This window comes from Periophthalmus magnuspinnatus, chromosome 14 (genome assembly GCF_009829125.3).
Source record: "Periophthalmus magnuspinnatus isolate fPerMag1 chromosome 14, fPerMag1.2.pri, whole genome shotgun sequence".
NCBI lineage: Eukaryota > Metazoa > Chordata > Actinopteri > Gobiiformes > Gobiidae > Periophthalmus > Periophthalmus magnuspinnatus.
Genome location: NC_047139.1, coordinates 20,083,794 through 20,103,307, shown reverse-complemented (window position 1 = coordinate 20,103,307; position 19,514 = coordinate 20,083,794). Strand labels below are relative to the sequence as shown.

Below are 19,514 nucleotides of genomic sequence, written 5' to 3'. Positions count from 1 at the left end.
GAAAGTACAGATACCTGCTCTCAAATGTACTTAAGTAAAGTTAAACAGAATCAATTTTAAAATCGACTTACGTAAAGTACAGACACCTAGAATTTACACTTGAGTACAGTACTTACATTACTTTTACTTGGTTACGCTCCACCACTGCTGTTTTTGCCTGAAATGGGTCATTAATGTGCTCTTTTAGAAGTGTCGACATAATGAAATAGCCTATGTGAATCTCTGCTGACTGAAAGTAGCCTAATTCTCTCACATTGTATGCATTGTCCCTGTTAATTGACGAATGCTTTGATTAAAGTGATGTAATCAATAGAGGCTATCAAAACACTCACTGCTTCAGGCCTATACAAAGCTCTATTAGTCCACACTTTAGCCAATGACCAAAACTACAGGCGTGTTTAAACTGCTCAGTAATGAACTTGTATCTTAATGATGTCCTGGTTTTGCAGAGTTAGGATTTGCTTATTTATAAATCCTTGTCTTTGCCACTTTAGCATATGGCTCTATAAAACCCCATACATTCTCCATAAGATTCAAAACACCATGAAACACCACGTTGCCCCCGCTGTACCTCAACCCTCTGCGATGTTCTGCAAGCTCCATCATTTTCGTAAAGGCCTAATTTCACCACACGTGTTCTGAACACTCAATTTAAGGACATACACTAATCTCACAACACTGTAATATAACCTCGCTTCCTATTGGACGACTCAACCATCAATCAAAGCGACGGACCAATCAGAGGCCAGGATACATGACGGGGGCGGTTATTTTCGCCGTGTACAGTATGGTGCAAAAACTGTTGATATTTCTTACATTTATCGCCAAAAACGGAGGTGGGCAAGAGATCGGCGGTGCTGTACTTTGAGGTAAGTGTTGTTTTAGTTGTATGTTAAATTTGAGTAACGTTTTTATCTCGGATCATCGCGGTCAAACACAGGAAGCTTTTAACAAGTAGTGGTTGAATTGAAGGGAATAGTGAGTGGACATGTACTTGAGAGTTGGTTCAATTCTATCGTTCTCGGCTCATTTGGGTCATGTTTTGCGGACTTGCATTCAGCTAAAATGTGAAGTTTGAAGAAGGAGAGAGCTGTAGGCCAATGCTCTCTGCGTGTGGCTGAGAGCACTTTGCAAACCGGGGGAGGGGAGGGATAGAGGCGACAGAGACACTTCTACCACCGCAAGGAAAACGAAAGTCATTTTAGAAGCAATATATGACTGAACAAGTTAATGTTTCAGCGGGAATTAGGACGTGTTGTGATCGTTTTTGTGTGTTGTGGAAGAAGTTTGGCTTTACCCCCCGATAACATTCATCATTTGGGTAAAGTAGACCGTGAATTGTCAAGACGCGCTTAGCAACGCACCACACTTCCGGTTTGGACAAGAAAATAAAAGCGGATCAAATCACGTTTTGCATTTTTAAAACGGGGATATTTGGAAACGACAGAAAAATATGGTATTGTTGGGTACTTGTAGGAGTTTAATAAACCCATAGACTATACATTAAGCCGTGAAAAAAACATCTCTTCAATTCAGTTCAATTCAATTACTTTGTGTTCTGTTTTTCTGTTCATCTCCTTATGTAAAGCATTATTGGGGTCCTGAAAAACACCATGTATGCATTATTATTATTATTATTGATAATAGTAATAATATCAATAATAATAATAATAACTGCCTACTGCTCGCAAAAATAAAGGGACATTTCAAAGGGGTAGGCTGCTTTTAAATCTGACATGGAATGATTTCCTTTTAATGAATGTAAGAATGCTATATTGTTTTAAACATGTAATAAAAAATGTTAAGAAATGTCACCCCGGAGCAGGTCTACAGGGAAGCAAAAAAGGTGCATTACAACCTCAGTGAAAAGTGTTTGCATCCTCATTTCAGGTGTATCAAATAATGCTGCTTAATGGAAGAGTATTATGTTTGCACCTCTTTGAAACTCAAATACACCCACAGTCAGTTTGGTCTGCACCCAGGCCTGGTGTCACCCAACAGAGCGAGAGTTGAATAAACATAGATCCCATAATCAAAGTGAAAACACAGTACGGCAGCCTTGTCTATTTCATTACAGCAGCTCAAAATGGGGCACAATGGTTTGCTTGGCCCCCCATATACGTCTCATTTTCAACACCAACACATCTTCCAGAGACCAGGCATGGTGCCTTGGGGTCTCTTCTCCCAGATCTGGACTAGAGCGTCACTGATCTCTTTGGCAGTTTGAAGTTGTACCTGGCAGCACCGGAAGAGTCCATATATGTTGGAATTGGGTCACAGAAGCCAGAAGCCAGTCATCAGAACCACTGTCCTCAACCTCCAGGATCTGCCCAAATGTGTCCTCTGCATTTGACCCATCCTTAACTGTCACTGGGGCTACCTGTCAGGAGAAGTGGGCACCACAGAAGAGCACCCAGAAGTCAGGACCCACATGCCCAGTGTGGGGCATCCTCATATTCTCAGTAAAAGAAATATGTGTGCTTACAATTTTAATCGCCTCAGATGCCATCAACCGATTAAGGCGTCCAGCAGCATACCTCTATCCTTCTCTTTTTCACACAGAAGGGCAGTCAGTAAACCTTCTGGCAATGGCACATATTGAGGTGCCATCAGGAGGAGTCAGACTGCCTCCTCTGCAGGGCACAGCTTTGTAACACTGATGACCCTTATTATAGTCATAAAATAAGAATAAAACATGTTGTATAGTTCTCATTTAGGCTGACATTAGAGTACTAGAACTGAAGACAGCACAGCAGGTAGTGTTTCCCACTGTTTTTTTATGACAGTTGTGGTGGTACAAACTCTTATGTATCATTTTAATGAATGCAATAAAATAATGTCTTTGCCTCTGATCCCAAACGGGCTGATTAAAGATGAACTCTAACTTAGAGTCACCTCTATGTATTTATACAACACGGGTTTACTGATCTTACATAATACAAGCAGTTATCAGTACCGTGGCTTTGTGCATTCTGGGTGTTTACTCGTATTTCTATGAGCACGTCTCTCCTGGTATCTGAATGTCCACCCATGTGCTGACCCTCTGTGACAGCTGAGCTACTTCCGGTGCGCTCGTGCTGCACAGACGCACGCTTGACGCACAGTGCGAGTCCAGCCAGTGCAGAAGTGTGTTATGATGTGTCAATAAGTTAAACTGTGGTCGGCACCGATGATGAGAGGGCTCTCCCGTTTGTTGTCCTGGGCTTTTGAGGTACGTTTAGAAATCAGCGAGTCACTCGTGACAGAAAACTTGTAGTTTTATTGATTTCCCGAGTGTGTGCTTCTTTAGTTCTCTGGCTCTCAGTTACTGAAAAAATGTTATTATCGCTGCTCTGGACATGATGTCCGCCTGCTGGCTTTGCTTTGAATTGGCCATAGTTTGTGTCGACATTGCTGCAGAAGGCTGTTCCCTGTACGGGGCTTTTCCTCACATAGTAGACATGTTGCGCTGTTATTCTTCGCTCTGATCTGAAATAACAGACTAAATGAATGGCAAAGCCGTGGTGCCTGTGAGCTGCTGACTTGCCCCTCTCTTCCTCCGCATCAACTCATCCGCACTCAGCTACGAACCTGCGTGACAGAAAAACTCTTCAATGCGCCTTATCCAGTCTTTTGGTCCAAATACGAGCTTTAACTTCCAGCCCCAGTTGTTACAGAAACCCGTGCAATTTGAGGAACCACTGCCTGCAATAACACGGACACGTCCAGTTAGCAGGCTGCAGCGCTAGCAGGCTAACTAGCTACTTTTATTCCCAGTAACAGTGCGAGGAAATGGGGCTGCTGTCGTGCTGAACACTGCACACGGATGTATGTACCTGGACAGAAAAACTCGGGTTTAATTAATGATTCGAGATGTTTTAGACGACAGTGCCAGTGCAGAGTTCAGTGACAAAATGCCCCCAGTACTGTACTGTACTTGGCATTTCTCCTCCAATCCTCAGCAAGATGGACTCGCTTTCGGCTTGTCTGTCTTGTCAGAGCCCACATCGACATTTTGCACGAAGATGAAAATGTGCGCTTAGAGGTAAGGGCGCAGGCTGTCACCGGTCTGTTTTACACGGAAAGGTTCACTCTTTCTCGGTGTTATCGTGTGGGAAAGGCTCGATGTGTCTGCTCAGTCTGTACCCGGGCATCAGCACTTTTACCTGTGAGAGACGAGCCCTCTGCGCAGCGCCTCGCCGCTGTGCCCGGTGATTGTAGGCTGCATAATGTCGTGTGAAATGCGCCCAGTGGTCGCGGGGTTTGGCCTACATGCTGTCGACCACAGGGGCGGTGGATGGCGGGTGACACCGAGGGATCGGCATTCAGATGAAACAAAATGTCCCACCATAGTTTGACACGAATGAGTCTCGTTATGTGCTACGCCAAAGTTGACTTGTTTCGCATCGTCCTGCAGCTCTGCTCGTGTTGAAAGACAAAACTGTTGAAGAGGTGCCACTGTAACGCGTGACGAGACTCTCTTGTATTTTATAGGTCATCGTCATTGCATGACAAGGGCTGTGGCAGACTCATCCTCATCACTCATAACAGCATTTCCATATTATTTCCTCTGTAAGTATCCCGTTTTCCACCTGACTTTCATATTGTAACAAACTCCCCATCTGCTGCTGGTGTACGCAGCGTCAGTCCATTCACTCATACGAGATTTTCTTTGCCTATTCTTCACTGATCCATAGGTTGAGGTCACGTGACATCGCTCCATTAGATGCCTATAGTTTATAAATGCTCTGGTAGACCGTGTAGAACTCTATGGAAAAATTGCCCTTTAAGTAACTACATATAAATGTATGACCTTCTTTATAGTTTATGTCTTTGTAATTACTGCTCCATCTGATTCATATGAAACAAAAACTGGCACAAAGTTCATCTTTGTACTCAGTTAGCACAAATTAACTCATGTAAATATATTTGGTTTTTATATTAAGTCCCAAAAAAATTAATGATATGGTTCAACATTTGTGGATCATCCTCATGAAATCTGAATTTCCTGTAGAGTTGTATAAGCCCTGTCCTCAATCAAAAATTAAAAATTAAACATGTTAAAATGTGCAGATCTAACTATAAACTAATGGTGTGTCTTTTTATCACAAAAGAACTTAAAGTAAACTCGTGTTTCACTATGTCCATGTTCTCTTTGTAGAAAAAAAGGACTAGTTGAAGTTTTTAGTAAACGTTTCATTAAACATGCCTCTATGAAAAAGAAAGAATAAACCCCTTATCAATGTAGTGTTTATATTTGAGTGTACAATAATGGTTATATCAACAGTTCCCCTAAATGCTATTTTAGTAACTGATTGAACTCTGCTGAAAAAATTAAATGGTGTAACTTTAACCTGATAGTGAAGTCTCTGGGCTATAGGTGCGGTAGTACCATGAAGGGTGGAGGAACTGGAAAAGAGCCACCAGTCGCTGGAGAGATCGCAGGAAAACGGCCCAAACGCAAATGTCTGCAGTGGCACCCACTCCTGTCCAAAAAGACCCTGGACTTCTCAGAGGAAGAGGACGAGGACGATGAAGAGGAGCAGGAGAAGGTATGTGGTCTAGAGAAGAACAGCATAAGCACTAAGAATTCACAGTATATCACTATGTCGAGTTGGCATAGTTATGAACTCACAATGGCTCCAGTTAGTTAAATACTAGTAATGTACTTGGAAAATAACAAAATATCCTGTATTTTTATATAAATGTCTTGTAGCTGTACTTTAGACCCTTACAAACATGTTCTGAAATACATGGGATTCTTGTGTTAGTTTATTAGTTCAGATTCCAGTGTTCTCTCACATGTTAATATTTTTATTGCAAATTTAATCACAATTGCAAAATGGGACATACATATATTTTTTCATTGATTCTTTCAAATATCTCACTCCACACTAAGAGAAATGCCCTAACATTGTAAAAATCAAAATCATGCATATGTTTAACTGCTTTCTCTTTGTGTGTTTAGGACCAGGGCTCTCAGGTGCAGAGTGGTCCTGGTCCAGCTGAAGTGGACGATGATCCCTCAGAGCAGAGAGCCCGCCGGCCCATGAACGCCTTCCTGTTGTTCTGTAAGCGCCATCGCTCTCTGGTGCGCCAGGAGCACCCACGTCTGGACAACAGAGGGGCCACCAAGATTCTTGCTGACTGGTGGGCTGTGCTGGACCCCAAGGAGAAGCAGAAATATACGGACATGGCCAAGGAGGTACGTGCTATTATCACACACTCCCCATTTTCAGTTTTCATTGTGCTTTTATAAACATTGATTGTAGGTTGTAATATAATGGACTGTTTAGGACTTGGCCTGTTATTTCAACAGAACCTTTCATTCATTCATTCATTCATTCATTCATCCATTCATTTATTTTTTGTTTATTTCGAGTAAATTAATGAATACAAGAAGTAGTTTACATGTATCCTGTACACTTAATGCACAGTTCACAATTTTTTGTATTTAAGCCTAAACAGGGAGTTGGAAGAAGAAAACATATTAAATCTCACCTATAGACTGTATATATAAATGGGCATAGCTAACCTACTAGCCAAATAGAAAGTGATCATGGGCACGCTTCCCGCTCAATCGGCACCAGTTCACTTTAGAAGACTGTCACCTCTGTAACTGTTCTCAGGCTTGTCATTTTGGTCTTAAAATGTTCGTATTAACCCGCTCTACATGATCCTGATATTTTTATTTTGCTATTGTGTCTGTAACTCAAGATATGAAGATTAATAAGAGACAAATCAGGTGCCTTCTCTCCTGAGGTCGTTCCCACTAGTGTTAGCAACAGGTTTGATTGACAGCGTTGCTAAGCACCCACCCCCTGCTAAACCAGCAGGGGGCTCTTTGATTGCTCGCAGTCAGAATTCCAAATATGGCACTTGACTCCAAATTGGCTCCTATAACTGCTCTAGCGTTGCTAAGCTTCATTTGACTGGAGCCGAACGCTATGGGTGACGTCACACTCACTTAGTCCACTTCTTTTTACAGTCTATAATCTCACCCCTGTCTTCCAGTAGAACATAACCTAATGCTTTGTTTAAGATTCCTTTTTAGTTGAATAAAAAAATATATAAATTCTACCGGTATATGTAAGAACCTCAAAGTTTTATTGCCATTGTCAGTGAACAACATTCGCAAATAATAATAATGTGCTTTGCCAATATGTAGCAAAAAAACCAAAAACAAATTCTGTCAGCTGGACACAAGTTTTAGAGTGAAGACGTTTGGCTGCTCATCCAAGCGGCTTCTTCAGTTCTGGCCAGATTACTTGTGGATACTGCCTTGTATCTGTCTTCAGATAGATATAAGGCAGTGTCCACCAGCAATCGGCCAAGTGTCTTCACTCTAAACTTTTGTTCAGTTGACAGAATTGAATTTTTCCTTTTGCTATGGATCAGTCTAGACGACTGAGGGATTACACAAACATCTTTGCTGATATGGTGCCACATAAAACAATGAATAATCTATTTAACTTCGAATCAGAGCTGGGCTTTGGCATGTTAACACCTCATTGTGTGTTAATTAATGACAGTAATGATTTATAACTGTCATTGTGGTTATCAATGAGCCACTTCAGATCCCTGCTCCTTTCTCCACTCAGCCTGTGTGACAGAGAGGGGCAGGTCAGCTTCTACTGTGACACTGGACATGAGGAAGAGTCCAGCTCTTTCAGTGAGAAATCATAGCCAAGTCAGACCTGCACAACACTGGGTTGATAGATAAAAATCAAAAGACTGGCTGTTGTCATGTATGGACAAAAAACTGTGCAGTGCAAACCAAATTTAACCATGAGTACTAATAAAGACTAGCTTAACAAATCCAGACTGATCTCTCTTTGTATGTTTTATATAGATTCCCATGTCCTCCGTTGTGTCTCATCCCAGTCAAACGTAATTGTACAATTCGATCTGTGAGCTCATTGGTCACCTATGATTTACAAATAAAATCACATTTTACTCAAAGATTCTGCAGAAATCCCCCATGTTTTTGAGCCTCCTGTAATTTTTCCCCCCCTTTTTTATTTCCAATATGGATGGACCATGCGAGTCCTTGATTGGCTAATCCGCCTGTCAATCACGGCAATTTGAAAACGGGGAGATTCACAGGTGACTAGACTCACATTTTATAAAATACATAAGTGTATTTTCTGGATCCCAGGCAAAGTAAAGAAACTTGCACTAAGAGTTCCGCCAAAGGATGTAGCTCTCAAGAGGGTTGACCAAAGGATATTATTTTAATGAAAAAAAAATTAATTTTAACTGACCAATTATAAAACTGCATATAATACACATTTCTCTAAGCCTTTTTATGTCACAAATGAATTGTTAATTGTTTCTTTCAGTACAAAGATGCTTTTATGAAGGCAAATCCTGGATACAAATGGTGCCCTACCACAAGCAAACCAGTGAAGAGTGCTCCCTGTCAGCCAGTGAGTACAGCACGCAAAAAAGTGTGGCCCTTCATCTCAGGCCCATGTAAAGACTCCACTGCCAAGAAAGTGCCCAAAGCAGACAGCACGCCACAGTTAAATTTTGCCATGGCAGGTTTGTACAACATGATCACTTGTATAACTGTATAACTTTTATAACTATAACAGTGCAGACTTATGTTAGAAATGCTCTTTTCTAAATCAGATCCTACAAAGATGGGAGGCCTCAGTATGCTGCTTTTGGCTGGTGAACATGCTCTCACAAACAAAGAGGTAAACTGTCATTTGTAATGCTCTGCTTTTCCAGAAGATGGCATTCAAGAGCCAACATAAGAACGTTCATTTACAACACAATGTTCAAAATGCATATTTAAATATAATATATAGAGATTTAAATCCTAATAAGAAGTAAAAGGAAAAACTCTAGTCTGTATTATGGATCGTACCTGGACGGCTGAGGGATCACATAGACATCTCAATGAGACCGGTCCCTACTGCCTAAACTCACTGTGCTGCTTCTGCCCCTAGGTCCCTTCAAGCACTAAACCAAGTTTACATGAAACAGTCACTGAGAGAGACCCTCTCCCAGAACTTAAAGCAGAGGTTTGTATTTAGTCAGTACAATACAAGCTTAGTCACTACACTTATACCAGTTGATATTTGCAGAACAAATTTATTGTTGTTACTGTACTTCCAGATATTGTGTGGAACAATACCGAAGAGAGTGCCTGATATTACTAAAAACAGGGTTAAGCCTGAACCTTCCCCTCCAGCTGAGGTATGGCTCCTATTTATTCTACAGTAACTATAAGACTAATACAGTTATAAACATGCAAACAAGGCACAACATAACTGATCCTTTGTTATTCAGTCATCTGTGGCACCAGAAGTAAAACCATGCAGGCAGTCTGCTCTGTTCCAGCTCGCAGAGGTATCATTTTATACTGTACAATGTTAGCACTGTCTAGTTACCATGTACATATTATACTGTTAATGGTGTGTATTTTCAACTTATATAAACTTATTTTAACTTAACTTGCATATCATCCCTTTACAATTTTAAGGTTCAGTTTGATTTTTTGTTAAAAGAGAAAGTTTTTTGTTGTTTTTTTAAACTGAGTTTTTCATATATTCTTGTTCCTGAATACCTTCTGTTTCTTTCACTATTTTGTATGATTTGGTGCATTTTTGTGTAAGTTTTTATGAGCAAAAACTCATTTCCTCGTCATATTCGTCAGAACTTTAAACCTAAATATCTCAGAGCTCCCTAGAACCTAAAAGTCTAAGAGGATGATATTGAAAAGCAGTATTTATTAGTCAGTTATATTAATATAAATGTAAAATAATGTAAAATAAATATGTAAAAGGTCACTATTGTCTCTTTGTGTGAAAAGATGTGTCTAGCGTCCGAAGCACAGAAGATGGACACCGAGGTTGCACAGCCTGAGGACAGTTGCTCGAGACCCTCCTCTGAGCAAACTTCAGTCAAAGCTGAACTCAAGGAAGAGAAAGAAACCACTGACAACGCTCCGTCCACACCCCCATTCCCTGTCTCCTCACCTCCCACCATCACCTCTACCTCCAGTGACCCCACCCCCCTGACCAACAGCCTCAGTCCCCGCCTCAAAAAGAAACCCAAGAAGAGGGAAGAGCCTAAAAAGGAGGACGCAGAAGATATTCCAACTCCAGCTAAAGTCATGAAAATTGACACCCATCCCAAATCAGTCGCTGATCTGATTTCCACCACTATTGAAATGGTTGCCAAGAGATCATTGCAACAACCAGAAGAGACCAGGATCCAAAGCAGCCAAAGTTGTGGGAGCCATGTTTTACCCAAAAAGACCAAGCCCAAATCAAGGGGTTCTACGGAGAAAGCGGAGGTTAAGATTGACAACAGTGTACAGTGTGGGGAAGATAATTCAGATGAGGGATTGGAGAGTGAAATACTGGACAGCAGTCTGAAAACCGAGGTACCAGAAACAATCACTGACAGGACAGAGACTCCGGACAACATGGCTGAATCGGAGCAATCCTTCACTAAACCGAAGGAGGAGGACAAAAGTAAAGATCGTACTAGTGAAGTAGAGTGCATCAGTGAAAGTAGAGGGTCCAGGAAGTCTGAGAGGAGCTGCAAAGGCGCCTTGTACAAAACACTGGTTTCAGAAGGGATGCTAACGTCTTTGAGAGCTAACATTGACAGAGGTAACATAACTTCTTATCGTAAAAAGACAGAAAGAAAGAATTAATTCGGTCAATTGGACAAAAGGCTTTAAAGGGCTCATATTACGTTATTTTCTGATGATGGTGTTTTGTCGTCACAAACATACCTGGAGTTATGTTTTGTGTTTCATTCACACATGTTTAACACACAAACCCTGCATATTTAGGAGGAGTTATTCTCTGAAACAGAAAACACTGTTCCACCTTGTGATGTCATGTGGTAATACAGGAAGTGCTCTACTGTGTTTTTAAGATACATACACCTTCACTAGAATCATTTGGATCATTTCAGTCATGGAATTGCCAGTCTCTACTCAACATGTAGACAGACTAATAATAAAGGGTTACTTAAACATGTGTGAATGAAGCAAAACACAACTCAAGGTACGTTGATGAGGTAACAGCATTGCAACATGGCTTAAAGCTGACAAGAGTCAATTTTATGTAATATAGGACCTTTTAAGAGTGAATACTTTTTGCCACTAATCCATGTCTAACAGGGTTCTGCTAAGTCTCTGCCTTAACACACCTAGTTGTTTACACATTGTGTATGTGTGTTGGGTGACAGTTCACACTTTAGGATAGTTGGACTTGAGTCATATTTTGCGTAATTGTAGAGGGATTTGAACTATTTTATAGATTGACAGGTTCAGATGTTAAGTGGTAGTGAATTTCAGAGTGGAGGAGTGGTGTAACTGAAAGCTCTATGGCCCATGGTGGTTAAGCGAGTAGATGGAGTGTGGAGACGGACCTGGAAATAGGTCTGTCATGATAATCACTAGATTGACTTATCAGTATATGAAAGAAGGAACAATATTTTTCTCGGGTCAGTATTTTTCATGTGTACCATGTACATGTGACCACGTTTTGGTTATTTTGGTGATATGATTTAAGCTGTAAAAAGGTTGAATTAATAAGTTTCTATCTATAATGAGCCATAGAAGTTAAGAACTTAAGTGTTTCATTCTGCTGTTTATTACTTTTTTTAAACAGTATTATAGATTTAGACTAGTTTTTGTGGTTTAAATCTGCTCTTGGGTTACTGTGTCAGTGGCTATATTTACTTCAGCAATATATCGAACTTCAAAAAATTTGTTATGGTGACGGACCTAACTGGAAAGACCTAACTGGACTCCGAGGAGGAGTCTGAGGAGGTCACGGAGGTAAACTGGACCAAGGTTATGTGAGGCTTTGTAAGTGATAGTTTTAAAGTAAATTCTGGTTTGAACACACAGACATTGGAATTGGTACAGGACTGGGGTGAGATGAACTGTCATGGGCTCTGGGTTATGATTCGTACGGCTGAGACTTGTATCATTTCGGTAGGAGTTTTGGGGGTAGTCCAACGAGCAAAAAATTACAGTGCAGTTTTAGATTAGTGCTGAAAGGTATTCAAACTTTTTTTGTCCAGTTGACAGAACTTTTTTTGCTACACGATCAGTCAAAAGTTTGGACACACACTCTCATTCAATGTTTTTTTTTTCTCTTTATCTTTACTACTTTCTACATTATAATAATAATAATAATAATAATAATGATAATGCCTCATATAGTGCTTTTCCAGACACTCAAAGTCACTTTACATTTTTGTGCATTATTCATTCACTCCACACACGGTGGTGGTAAGCTACTATTGTAGACACAGCTGCCCTGGGATAGACTGACGGAAGTGATACTGCCAATCTGCACCATTGACCCCTCTGACCACCACCAATACTCACACACACACGCCACTTTCATACTAGGCAATGTGGGTTGAGTGTCTTGTCTAAGGACACAACTACATTTACTGTTTTATATGCATACAGAAGACCTCAAAAATATGAAGTAAGATGTATGGAATTATGTAGTAAACATAAAAGTTTAATAACTACAAAATATTTTTTAACAAAGCAAGGAGTGGGTGAGGATTTGAATATAATCACATTTTTTAATTCTGCTACATAATTCCATACATCCTACTTTATATTTTTTATATCTTCTGTGTGTATATGAAATGGAGAAAGTAGCAAAAATAAAGAAAAAAAACACTGAATGAGAGGTTGTGTTCAGACTTTTGACTGGTAGTGTACCTGGACAAGGGATTACACAATCAATATATTGTTACAGTATATGGTACAGAATATTAATGTTTTTTTATGTTTGAAGGTAAAAGAGGTGCCTTACGTGCTTCTGATAATGATGCAAACTGGACTGAAGACAGCTGGACACTCACTCAGATGGGATCCAATAATCCCAAAAAGCTCAAGAAGTCCAAGTCCAAAGACGACTCTTCCCCCGGGTTAGTATTATGTTTTAGAAGCTTTACATCCATTTTTAACAACTTGACGGATTGATGTTTACATTTTTGTGTTTAGTCTGGGAAAACTGGAGGAAGAATTTGAAAAGAAGTTCAACAGCCTGCCTCAGTACAGTCCCATGATATTTGACAAAAAAGGCACAGCTGTTACAAAGAGGAAAAGGGCTGATGTCATAGTTCAAGATGAGGCCCCCAAACCCGGTAAAGGTGATAATAAATAATACATTATATCTCTCATTATCACTGTTTATCTTCATTTACTGCACCCACATGCTCATACTGCAGCCAGCTTCAACCAACTGCATGGATCTCACAAGATTACATTTCCATTTCCCTTATTTTCTTTTGCTATATCAGGACCATTTCCATCTCTGAAAAAGACTTCATTCCACAAGATTGTTAGGAAGCATAAACTCAAAAAGGACAAGCCAGTTCCAGTGGAAAGAGGTGAACTGGGATATGCATGCTGTGAACACGTTTAGAAAAATACCCATATATTAACTGTGTAAAATCTATTGTTGTAATATTTCTTTTTTATTACAGTAGTGGTTCAGAATGACCTGACCTTGCTAGACTCAGCATCAAAAGCCAAATCCCCCACTGCCATCGTGTGCCCAGACGCCCAGGGCAGTGTGAACATGGAGATGCTCGTAGGAAGCCAGAAGAGGAAAGCCAGGAAGACCAAGATCACTCACTTGGTTCGCACAGCAGATGGGAGTGTGTCTCCAGTCGAAGGTTAATGTTCTGTGGTTTTTTGTTTTTTTTAACAAACTCACATGAGGCTTGTGTATATCAGGAATCCTAAACCAAATTTCAGTTTCAGGTTGAGAAAATTTCAAGCAAGGGTCTGGAATGTCACACGGTCTCATTAAAGAGGGGGTGTTATGCTTTCTATAACGTAAACTGTGCATGTTTGAGTAATTTAGCGATCTCTCCCAGGCCATATTCTAATCCTTCTTACGGTTAGCAGTACAATCCTGTCCAAAGCTCATTCCACAAGATTCAATGGGCTTTGCTATGTGCAAAAGCATGATACAAAACATTACACTACAACTTCACAAACCTGATACCATGTGCAGTATTAATACTTAGTATTAGTATTTCATTAGCTGGATGCACACTGATTTTATTGTGATAGCGCACTGCAGGGGGGTGACTTAGCGTGGAGAGCAAGGAGAGGGGACACTCAGAGCTTCAAATCTAAATTGAAACTAACTGAATATGTTGTTTTTGGTGAGTATAGCATTTTCAAAATAGTAAAAGGTAACATGTGATCTAAATATGGTTTGTATTAGCAGTTATACCCCATAAAAGTGTAATATGTCCTTGAAAAACTGTATTGCCCATTGTGAGAGATAAAGCCATAGACTGTATACGTAAATGGCAAATCCGCTTGCTGCCGCTTTCCAAATAGGAAGTTAGCATGGGCGCTTCCGGCTCCACCTCACTTTCTTGGTAACTGCTGCTGTCAGGCTCGTCATTCGAGTTTTAAAGTGTTCGTATTAACCCATTCTATATGATTCTAGTGTTTTTATTTTGCTATTGTGTTCGTAAATCATATAATATGAACATGAATAACAGACCAATAATCTGCCCATTAGCGTTAGCAACAGGTTTGATTGACAGCGTTGCCAAGCGCCCGCTCCTTGCGCAACCAGTGGTGCAGGCAGGAAGGGGCATTACCTTCATCATCCTAGCTCCTGATTGGCTCAATGGTTGCTATGATACTTGAGAATGGAATTCCAAATGTGGAAGTCGGCTCCAAATTCACCCCTGTAACTGCTAGCCTCAATGAGCTTCATTTGACTGGAGCCGAATGCTATGGGTGACTTCACACTCACTTAGTCCACTTCTTTACAGTGGACTAAGTGAGACTAGTAACACTCGAGGGGGGCACCTGAAAAAGACTAAGAAGCACTGTACATTTTTATTGGTAGTAATAGAGTTATAGATGTTTTACATTGTTATTTTTTGCAGGTGACAAACTTAGGGACCCGATCCAGGAACAGGATAAGAAGCCATTACCCCCCCAGAATTTATGCAATGAAAAAGGGTGCTACAGCGATCCCCCTGAAGCGGAGACCGAGAGGAGCGTCACACCACAGGATCTGCCTGCTTTTTTCAGTTTAACAGCACTTGCCGAGGTTGCTGCTATGGAAAATGCTCATAGGTAGGTTTGTAGGTTTTCTAGATTTACGCTACCAGTCAAAAGTTTGGACACTCTCTCCTATTCAATGTTTTTTTTCTTTATTTTACTACAGTCTACATTTTATATACATACATACAAGTAGGATATATGGAATTATGTAGCAAAGAAAAGTATCCACCCTTTGCTTTGTCAAATAATATTTAGTATAGTTATGTAGTAAAGAAAAAGTTAAATAATTCCATATATCTTGCGTCATATATTTTATGTCGTCTGTATATATATAAAATATTTAAATAATATTGAAAAAAACATTGAGATTTTGATTTGTAGTGTATATGTTTTTATTTTTAACATTTAAAGGTGTACTATGTACCTTTTCTGGTGGGAGGTCAGAAACTATGGAGAAGTTGTTGCTTTACCTGGAATGTCTTGTATTACACTTATCTAATATACATTTAATAAATTAGTGTTTTTATTGTTCAAAAATATCTTGTAAAACATGCATTCTTACTGTGATCTGGTCTGAAACTGCATCACCTGCTTGTCTCCATGGAGATAGTTTAAAGACACTGTTTTTGAATTTACCGTCTAAAATGAATTGGATCTGTTTTTCATGCTTTTAGATTGGTTTGCAGACGTCCAAAATTATTCCTCAGCTTAAGCATTCTGAGCATCCCGAGTGAACTGTGAAAGTTGTGAAAAGTGTTTGCAAATTGATCAGAGACCATTGGAGAGTTTTGCTGTGACAGTAAAGAAAACAATTTGGGATCACATTTCCTGATTATTGGACAACAAAATGCTTTATTAGATTAGATGCAGGCAGCACATAGTGAAAATATTTTGATTTCAAGAGCTACTTAAACAATGTATTTATAATGGGACCAGGACATGCTCAAATACATGAAAAAGAATCTGGTACAGAGCCTTTAACAATGTCATACTGGGGAACATTCTAGGCAAAGCAATACAGTCTCCATGGAGACAAGCAAATGGCAGGCCCTTCACCAGAAAAGCTACACAGTGCACACTTTGTTTCATAATACAGAGTGTCCATAAAATCTCTTTACAATAAAAAAATAAAATGTATTACAAAGGTAATTGATAAGATATGTTAATTAGATATCTTATCAGTTGCCTTTTGTAATACATTTTTAAATTCTAAATTGTCAAGAGACTTGTCAAGAGACTTACTCAGTGCTCACCCTGTACTGAGTAAATCTTCATATGTGTGCTGTTCCAGAGGCCAGAGGAGCTTGGCTGAGAGTCAGAAGAAGGAGCTGGCTCAGACTCCAGTGCTGATCTCCTGTGCTGATCAGTGAGACCACGGCTGCTCAAACACACATGGACCCTTGGAGCGTTATCCTTTGTGAGCTGAAAACCCACACAGGAGGGAGCCCGGATCACGATGCCTTGGATAGACTCGACGCTCCCTCTTGTGGTCCTTTAGCTGAGAAGCAAAAGCTAGCACCGCTTCTCTCCGCGCTCGCCACTATCTCAGTCTCTCCCCAAAGCCCCTTCAGTGAGAGGAGGATGTCTTTTATATTCCTCTCACCTGTTTAGATGCTCCGTTAGCGCCTGTGGAAGAACCAAGCTGTTTCTCTCAGTGCATGAGTTCCTTCTGAGGTGGTTTTCTGGGATCAATGTATGTTTATGCAGTTCTAAAGCTAGTATCGTATTAGCATTACTTCTGGTTGTTTTTAGAAGACCTGGCTTTCTGTCACCTTGTTACCTCACACACACCTACTGAAAAGCCACCTCTGTTAGAATACCTCTGTATTTATTAGCTTGCACCCTTCCTACCCTCCAGCTTCAACCCAAAACTGTTTAACCAGGGTAACTAATCATGATTCCACTTCCACTTGTAACATTTGCGTAGTATTTTGTTTGTTTCACCAGTTTAGTGCACATAAAAATGGTGAAAATTATGATTTGAGTAGAGTAACTGTGACGCTACTGTTACAAAGAGTTTGTGGTAGCTCCAATAATCTTATTAGACTGAACTTGTAAGAGTAGACTTGTGCTTACCCTTGCATCCTGCTGAAGTTGACTTTTGCTAAGGCTCTTGTCTTGTTAGTCCTTTAGTGGTCCTCCCTGTCAGGTGTATGAGCTGATTGCTTCAAGCTGTTCTTGATATGAGGAAGCTGTTTAAAATGTCTCAAATCTAGCCTTAACCTTTTTAGCCGTTTTTGTCACGTTAAACCCCTCATCTGGCTCGTCGCTGGATCCCGTCACAATTTGAAGTTGGTAGAAACTAGGGCTGCACGATAATGGAAATGTACTGATATGTGACTGTTAAGAACGGTGATATCGATAGTATTCAGAAATTTTAATATTTTTGAGTCAGTAATTTCAATTAGAATAAAACCAAAAAAACATGCTTTAAGTTACAAGTGAAACGTAACAGGGACAAAATATGATCTAATTTTGGACTTAATAAGGACAGTTATTAATAATATCAGCTTTATGTAACAGTCTTATTAAAAAAACTGTGCATTTTTGTCTGATACAGAACATTAGTATTATTCTGATATATTAAGTATGTTTTGATATCGATAATTGCGTGAAACTGCCTTGCCCTTGTTAGTAGCCAACATTATTATTATTGTATTCACCCTATTTTAGAAGTTGTCGTGGGCGCTGCCATCATCATTCGGATTGTATTATTTTGCATGGGACCACTGATCTTGACTACAAACCTGTTTTTAAAGCCTCCCAGAAAATCACAAATCATCCTACTTTATATCAGATTTTTGCTGCGAAACTTTTCCCAATTTCTCCATTGAAATTCCCACTTAACAAGAAATGCCACAAAGAAAGCGCCCTTTAGTCGCATTTACGGCAAAAGTGTGCGGGGCCAAATAAGGTCAATATTAGAGGAGTCTTTAAGTGAACCTGCCCTGCCAACATCATTATGGCTCTTTATGCCTCTTATTGCATATTGAATCAGTCAGCATCGCAGTATTGTTTCTTTTGTGACATATTGTGCAGCCCTAGTGGACACCTGAAGTAGTGCGATGCAGTTTTGTTACTACTTGATCATATTGCAGTTTATTGCGTAGCAGATGGAGTGGTTCTTCATTACATGTGAGTGATTTGTTTAAAGATACATGTTTGCTAATAACAGTTAGGTAACCACTGCACTAATCTGTAGCTTAGGCTGGAGCTCCTCTTTGAGTAATAAACATCTTGTCTCCTGTCACACTGTATGCAAACTCTGAAGCACATCTAAGAATCATGATTTCTTTTTATTGATTTAGAGTTTTTATATGTGTATAAATCAATAATTGTTAAAGCCAGCTGTCATTGATGAGCTACTGGAGACGAGGCATTTGACAGTATCCACTTGTAATGGAGCTTAACAGTGACCTCCTGCTTCTGGTTCTGAAAGTACATTTCCCATTCATTTTTCTCATAAATTTTCAGAAATGAATTAATATGAAAAGTTTGAAAGCTATGGACTAATCACCTATGTGATTCAGTTTTATTATATAGCACATTTTTAACTTCAGCTGCCCCAAGGTGTACATAAAAAGTAAAAAACAAAACAAACAAATACACAGATAATACAAAACATAGGAACAGAACAATAAAACACCAAGACATCCTGTCTAGCTAGTATTAAATGCCAGGGAGAAGAGGTGGGTGGTAACTAATGACAACAAGACTTTTCTGAAATGGTATAAATCGCAACGTTATTAAAACATGGATAATAGTATGTAGCTGGTTACCACGTAGCTGGTTAGCCTTTAAACTCTTAATATTCAAATTTTCTGAAAAGTCTTTGAGGAAAAATGAATGGAAATTTGACTCTTGGATGCAAAGTGGACTTGTAGGTGGGACTGTTGAGCTCCCTCTTTTCTTCCCTATATCTGCCTTTTTGAGATTTTATTGCAAACTAATATTGTATTCTGGTTGGATTTTCCTTGTCAGCATAGGACAGGTATTTCTGTAAATCATGTGATATTTGACTTTTCGTTAGCTCTGTCTTTACTTCATTTTGCTAATCATTCCTTTTCTACGTTTATTTTGACCATCCCTGTGTTTCGTATGTGTTCGGCGCAGTGAGTGACCGCAGATGGACTGAGTATAGTGTGTTTTAATTCTATAAGTATAATAATATTGAAGAGTGCCTAGAGCAGTTAATGAGAGCTACAGAGAATTTTGCAACAATATCACCTCCTCACTCACTGGTTCAGTTTCCTGTTGATAAGCTTTTGTAACTTAATACAATGACTCATTTATATAGTTTATTTTAAAGGGCCCATATTAGGCTATTCTCTGATCTATTTTGTAATGTTGTTTCCTCATCACAAACAGTCCTGGAGTTGTGTTTTGTTTCATTCTCACATGTTTAACACACAAACCCTGCATATTTAGGCTGAGTTCTCTCAAATAGAAAACACTCTGTTCCACCTTGTGATGTCATGTGCCTATACAG

General features: G+C 39.7%; 1 protein-coding gene across 3 annotated transcripts; it reads left to right on the top strand.

Annotated features, from left to right (window-relative positions):
* The first annotated feature begins 763 nt into the window (after positions 1-763).
* Positions 764-18,784, top strand: LOC117381104 (HMG box transcription factor BBX). 3 transcript variants are annotated; one of them, XM_033977955.2, is made up of 16 exons: positions 764-869; positions 4,474-4,551; positions 5,360-5,531; positions 5,948-6,184; positions 8,322-8,523; positions 8,614-8,681; positions 8,937-9,011; positions 9,106-9,186; positions 9,280-9,339; positions 9,803-10,610; positions 12,777-12,909; positions 12,986-13,134; positions 13,285-13,374; positions 13,471-13,662; positions 14,905-15,097; positions 16,317-18,784. In XM_033977955.2, the coding sequence occupies exons 3-16, from the start codon at positions 5,373-5,375 to the stop codon at positions 16,393-16,395; spliced, it is 2,526 nt and encodes an 841-aa protein (XP_033833846.1). In that variant the 5' UTR covers positions 764-869; positions 4,474-4,551; positions 5,360-5,372; the 3' UTR covers positions 16,396-18,784. The 3 variants fall into 3 exon arrangements, with proteins under 3 accessions (XP_033833846.1, XP_033833845.1, XP_033833847.1); XM_033977954.2 differs by lacking the exon at positions 764-869 and adding an exon at positions 3,132-3,211; XM_033977956.2 differs by lacking the exon at positions 764-869 and adding an exon at positions 3,132-3,211 and having other exon boundaries at positions 13,474-13,662; positions 16,317-17,346.
* The last annotated feature ends 730 nt before the right edge of the window (positions 18,785-19,514 follow it).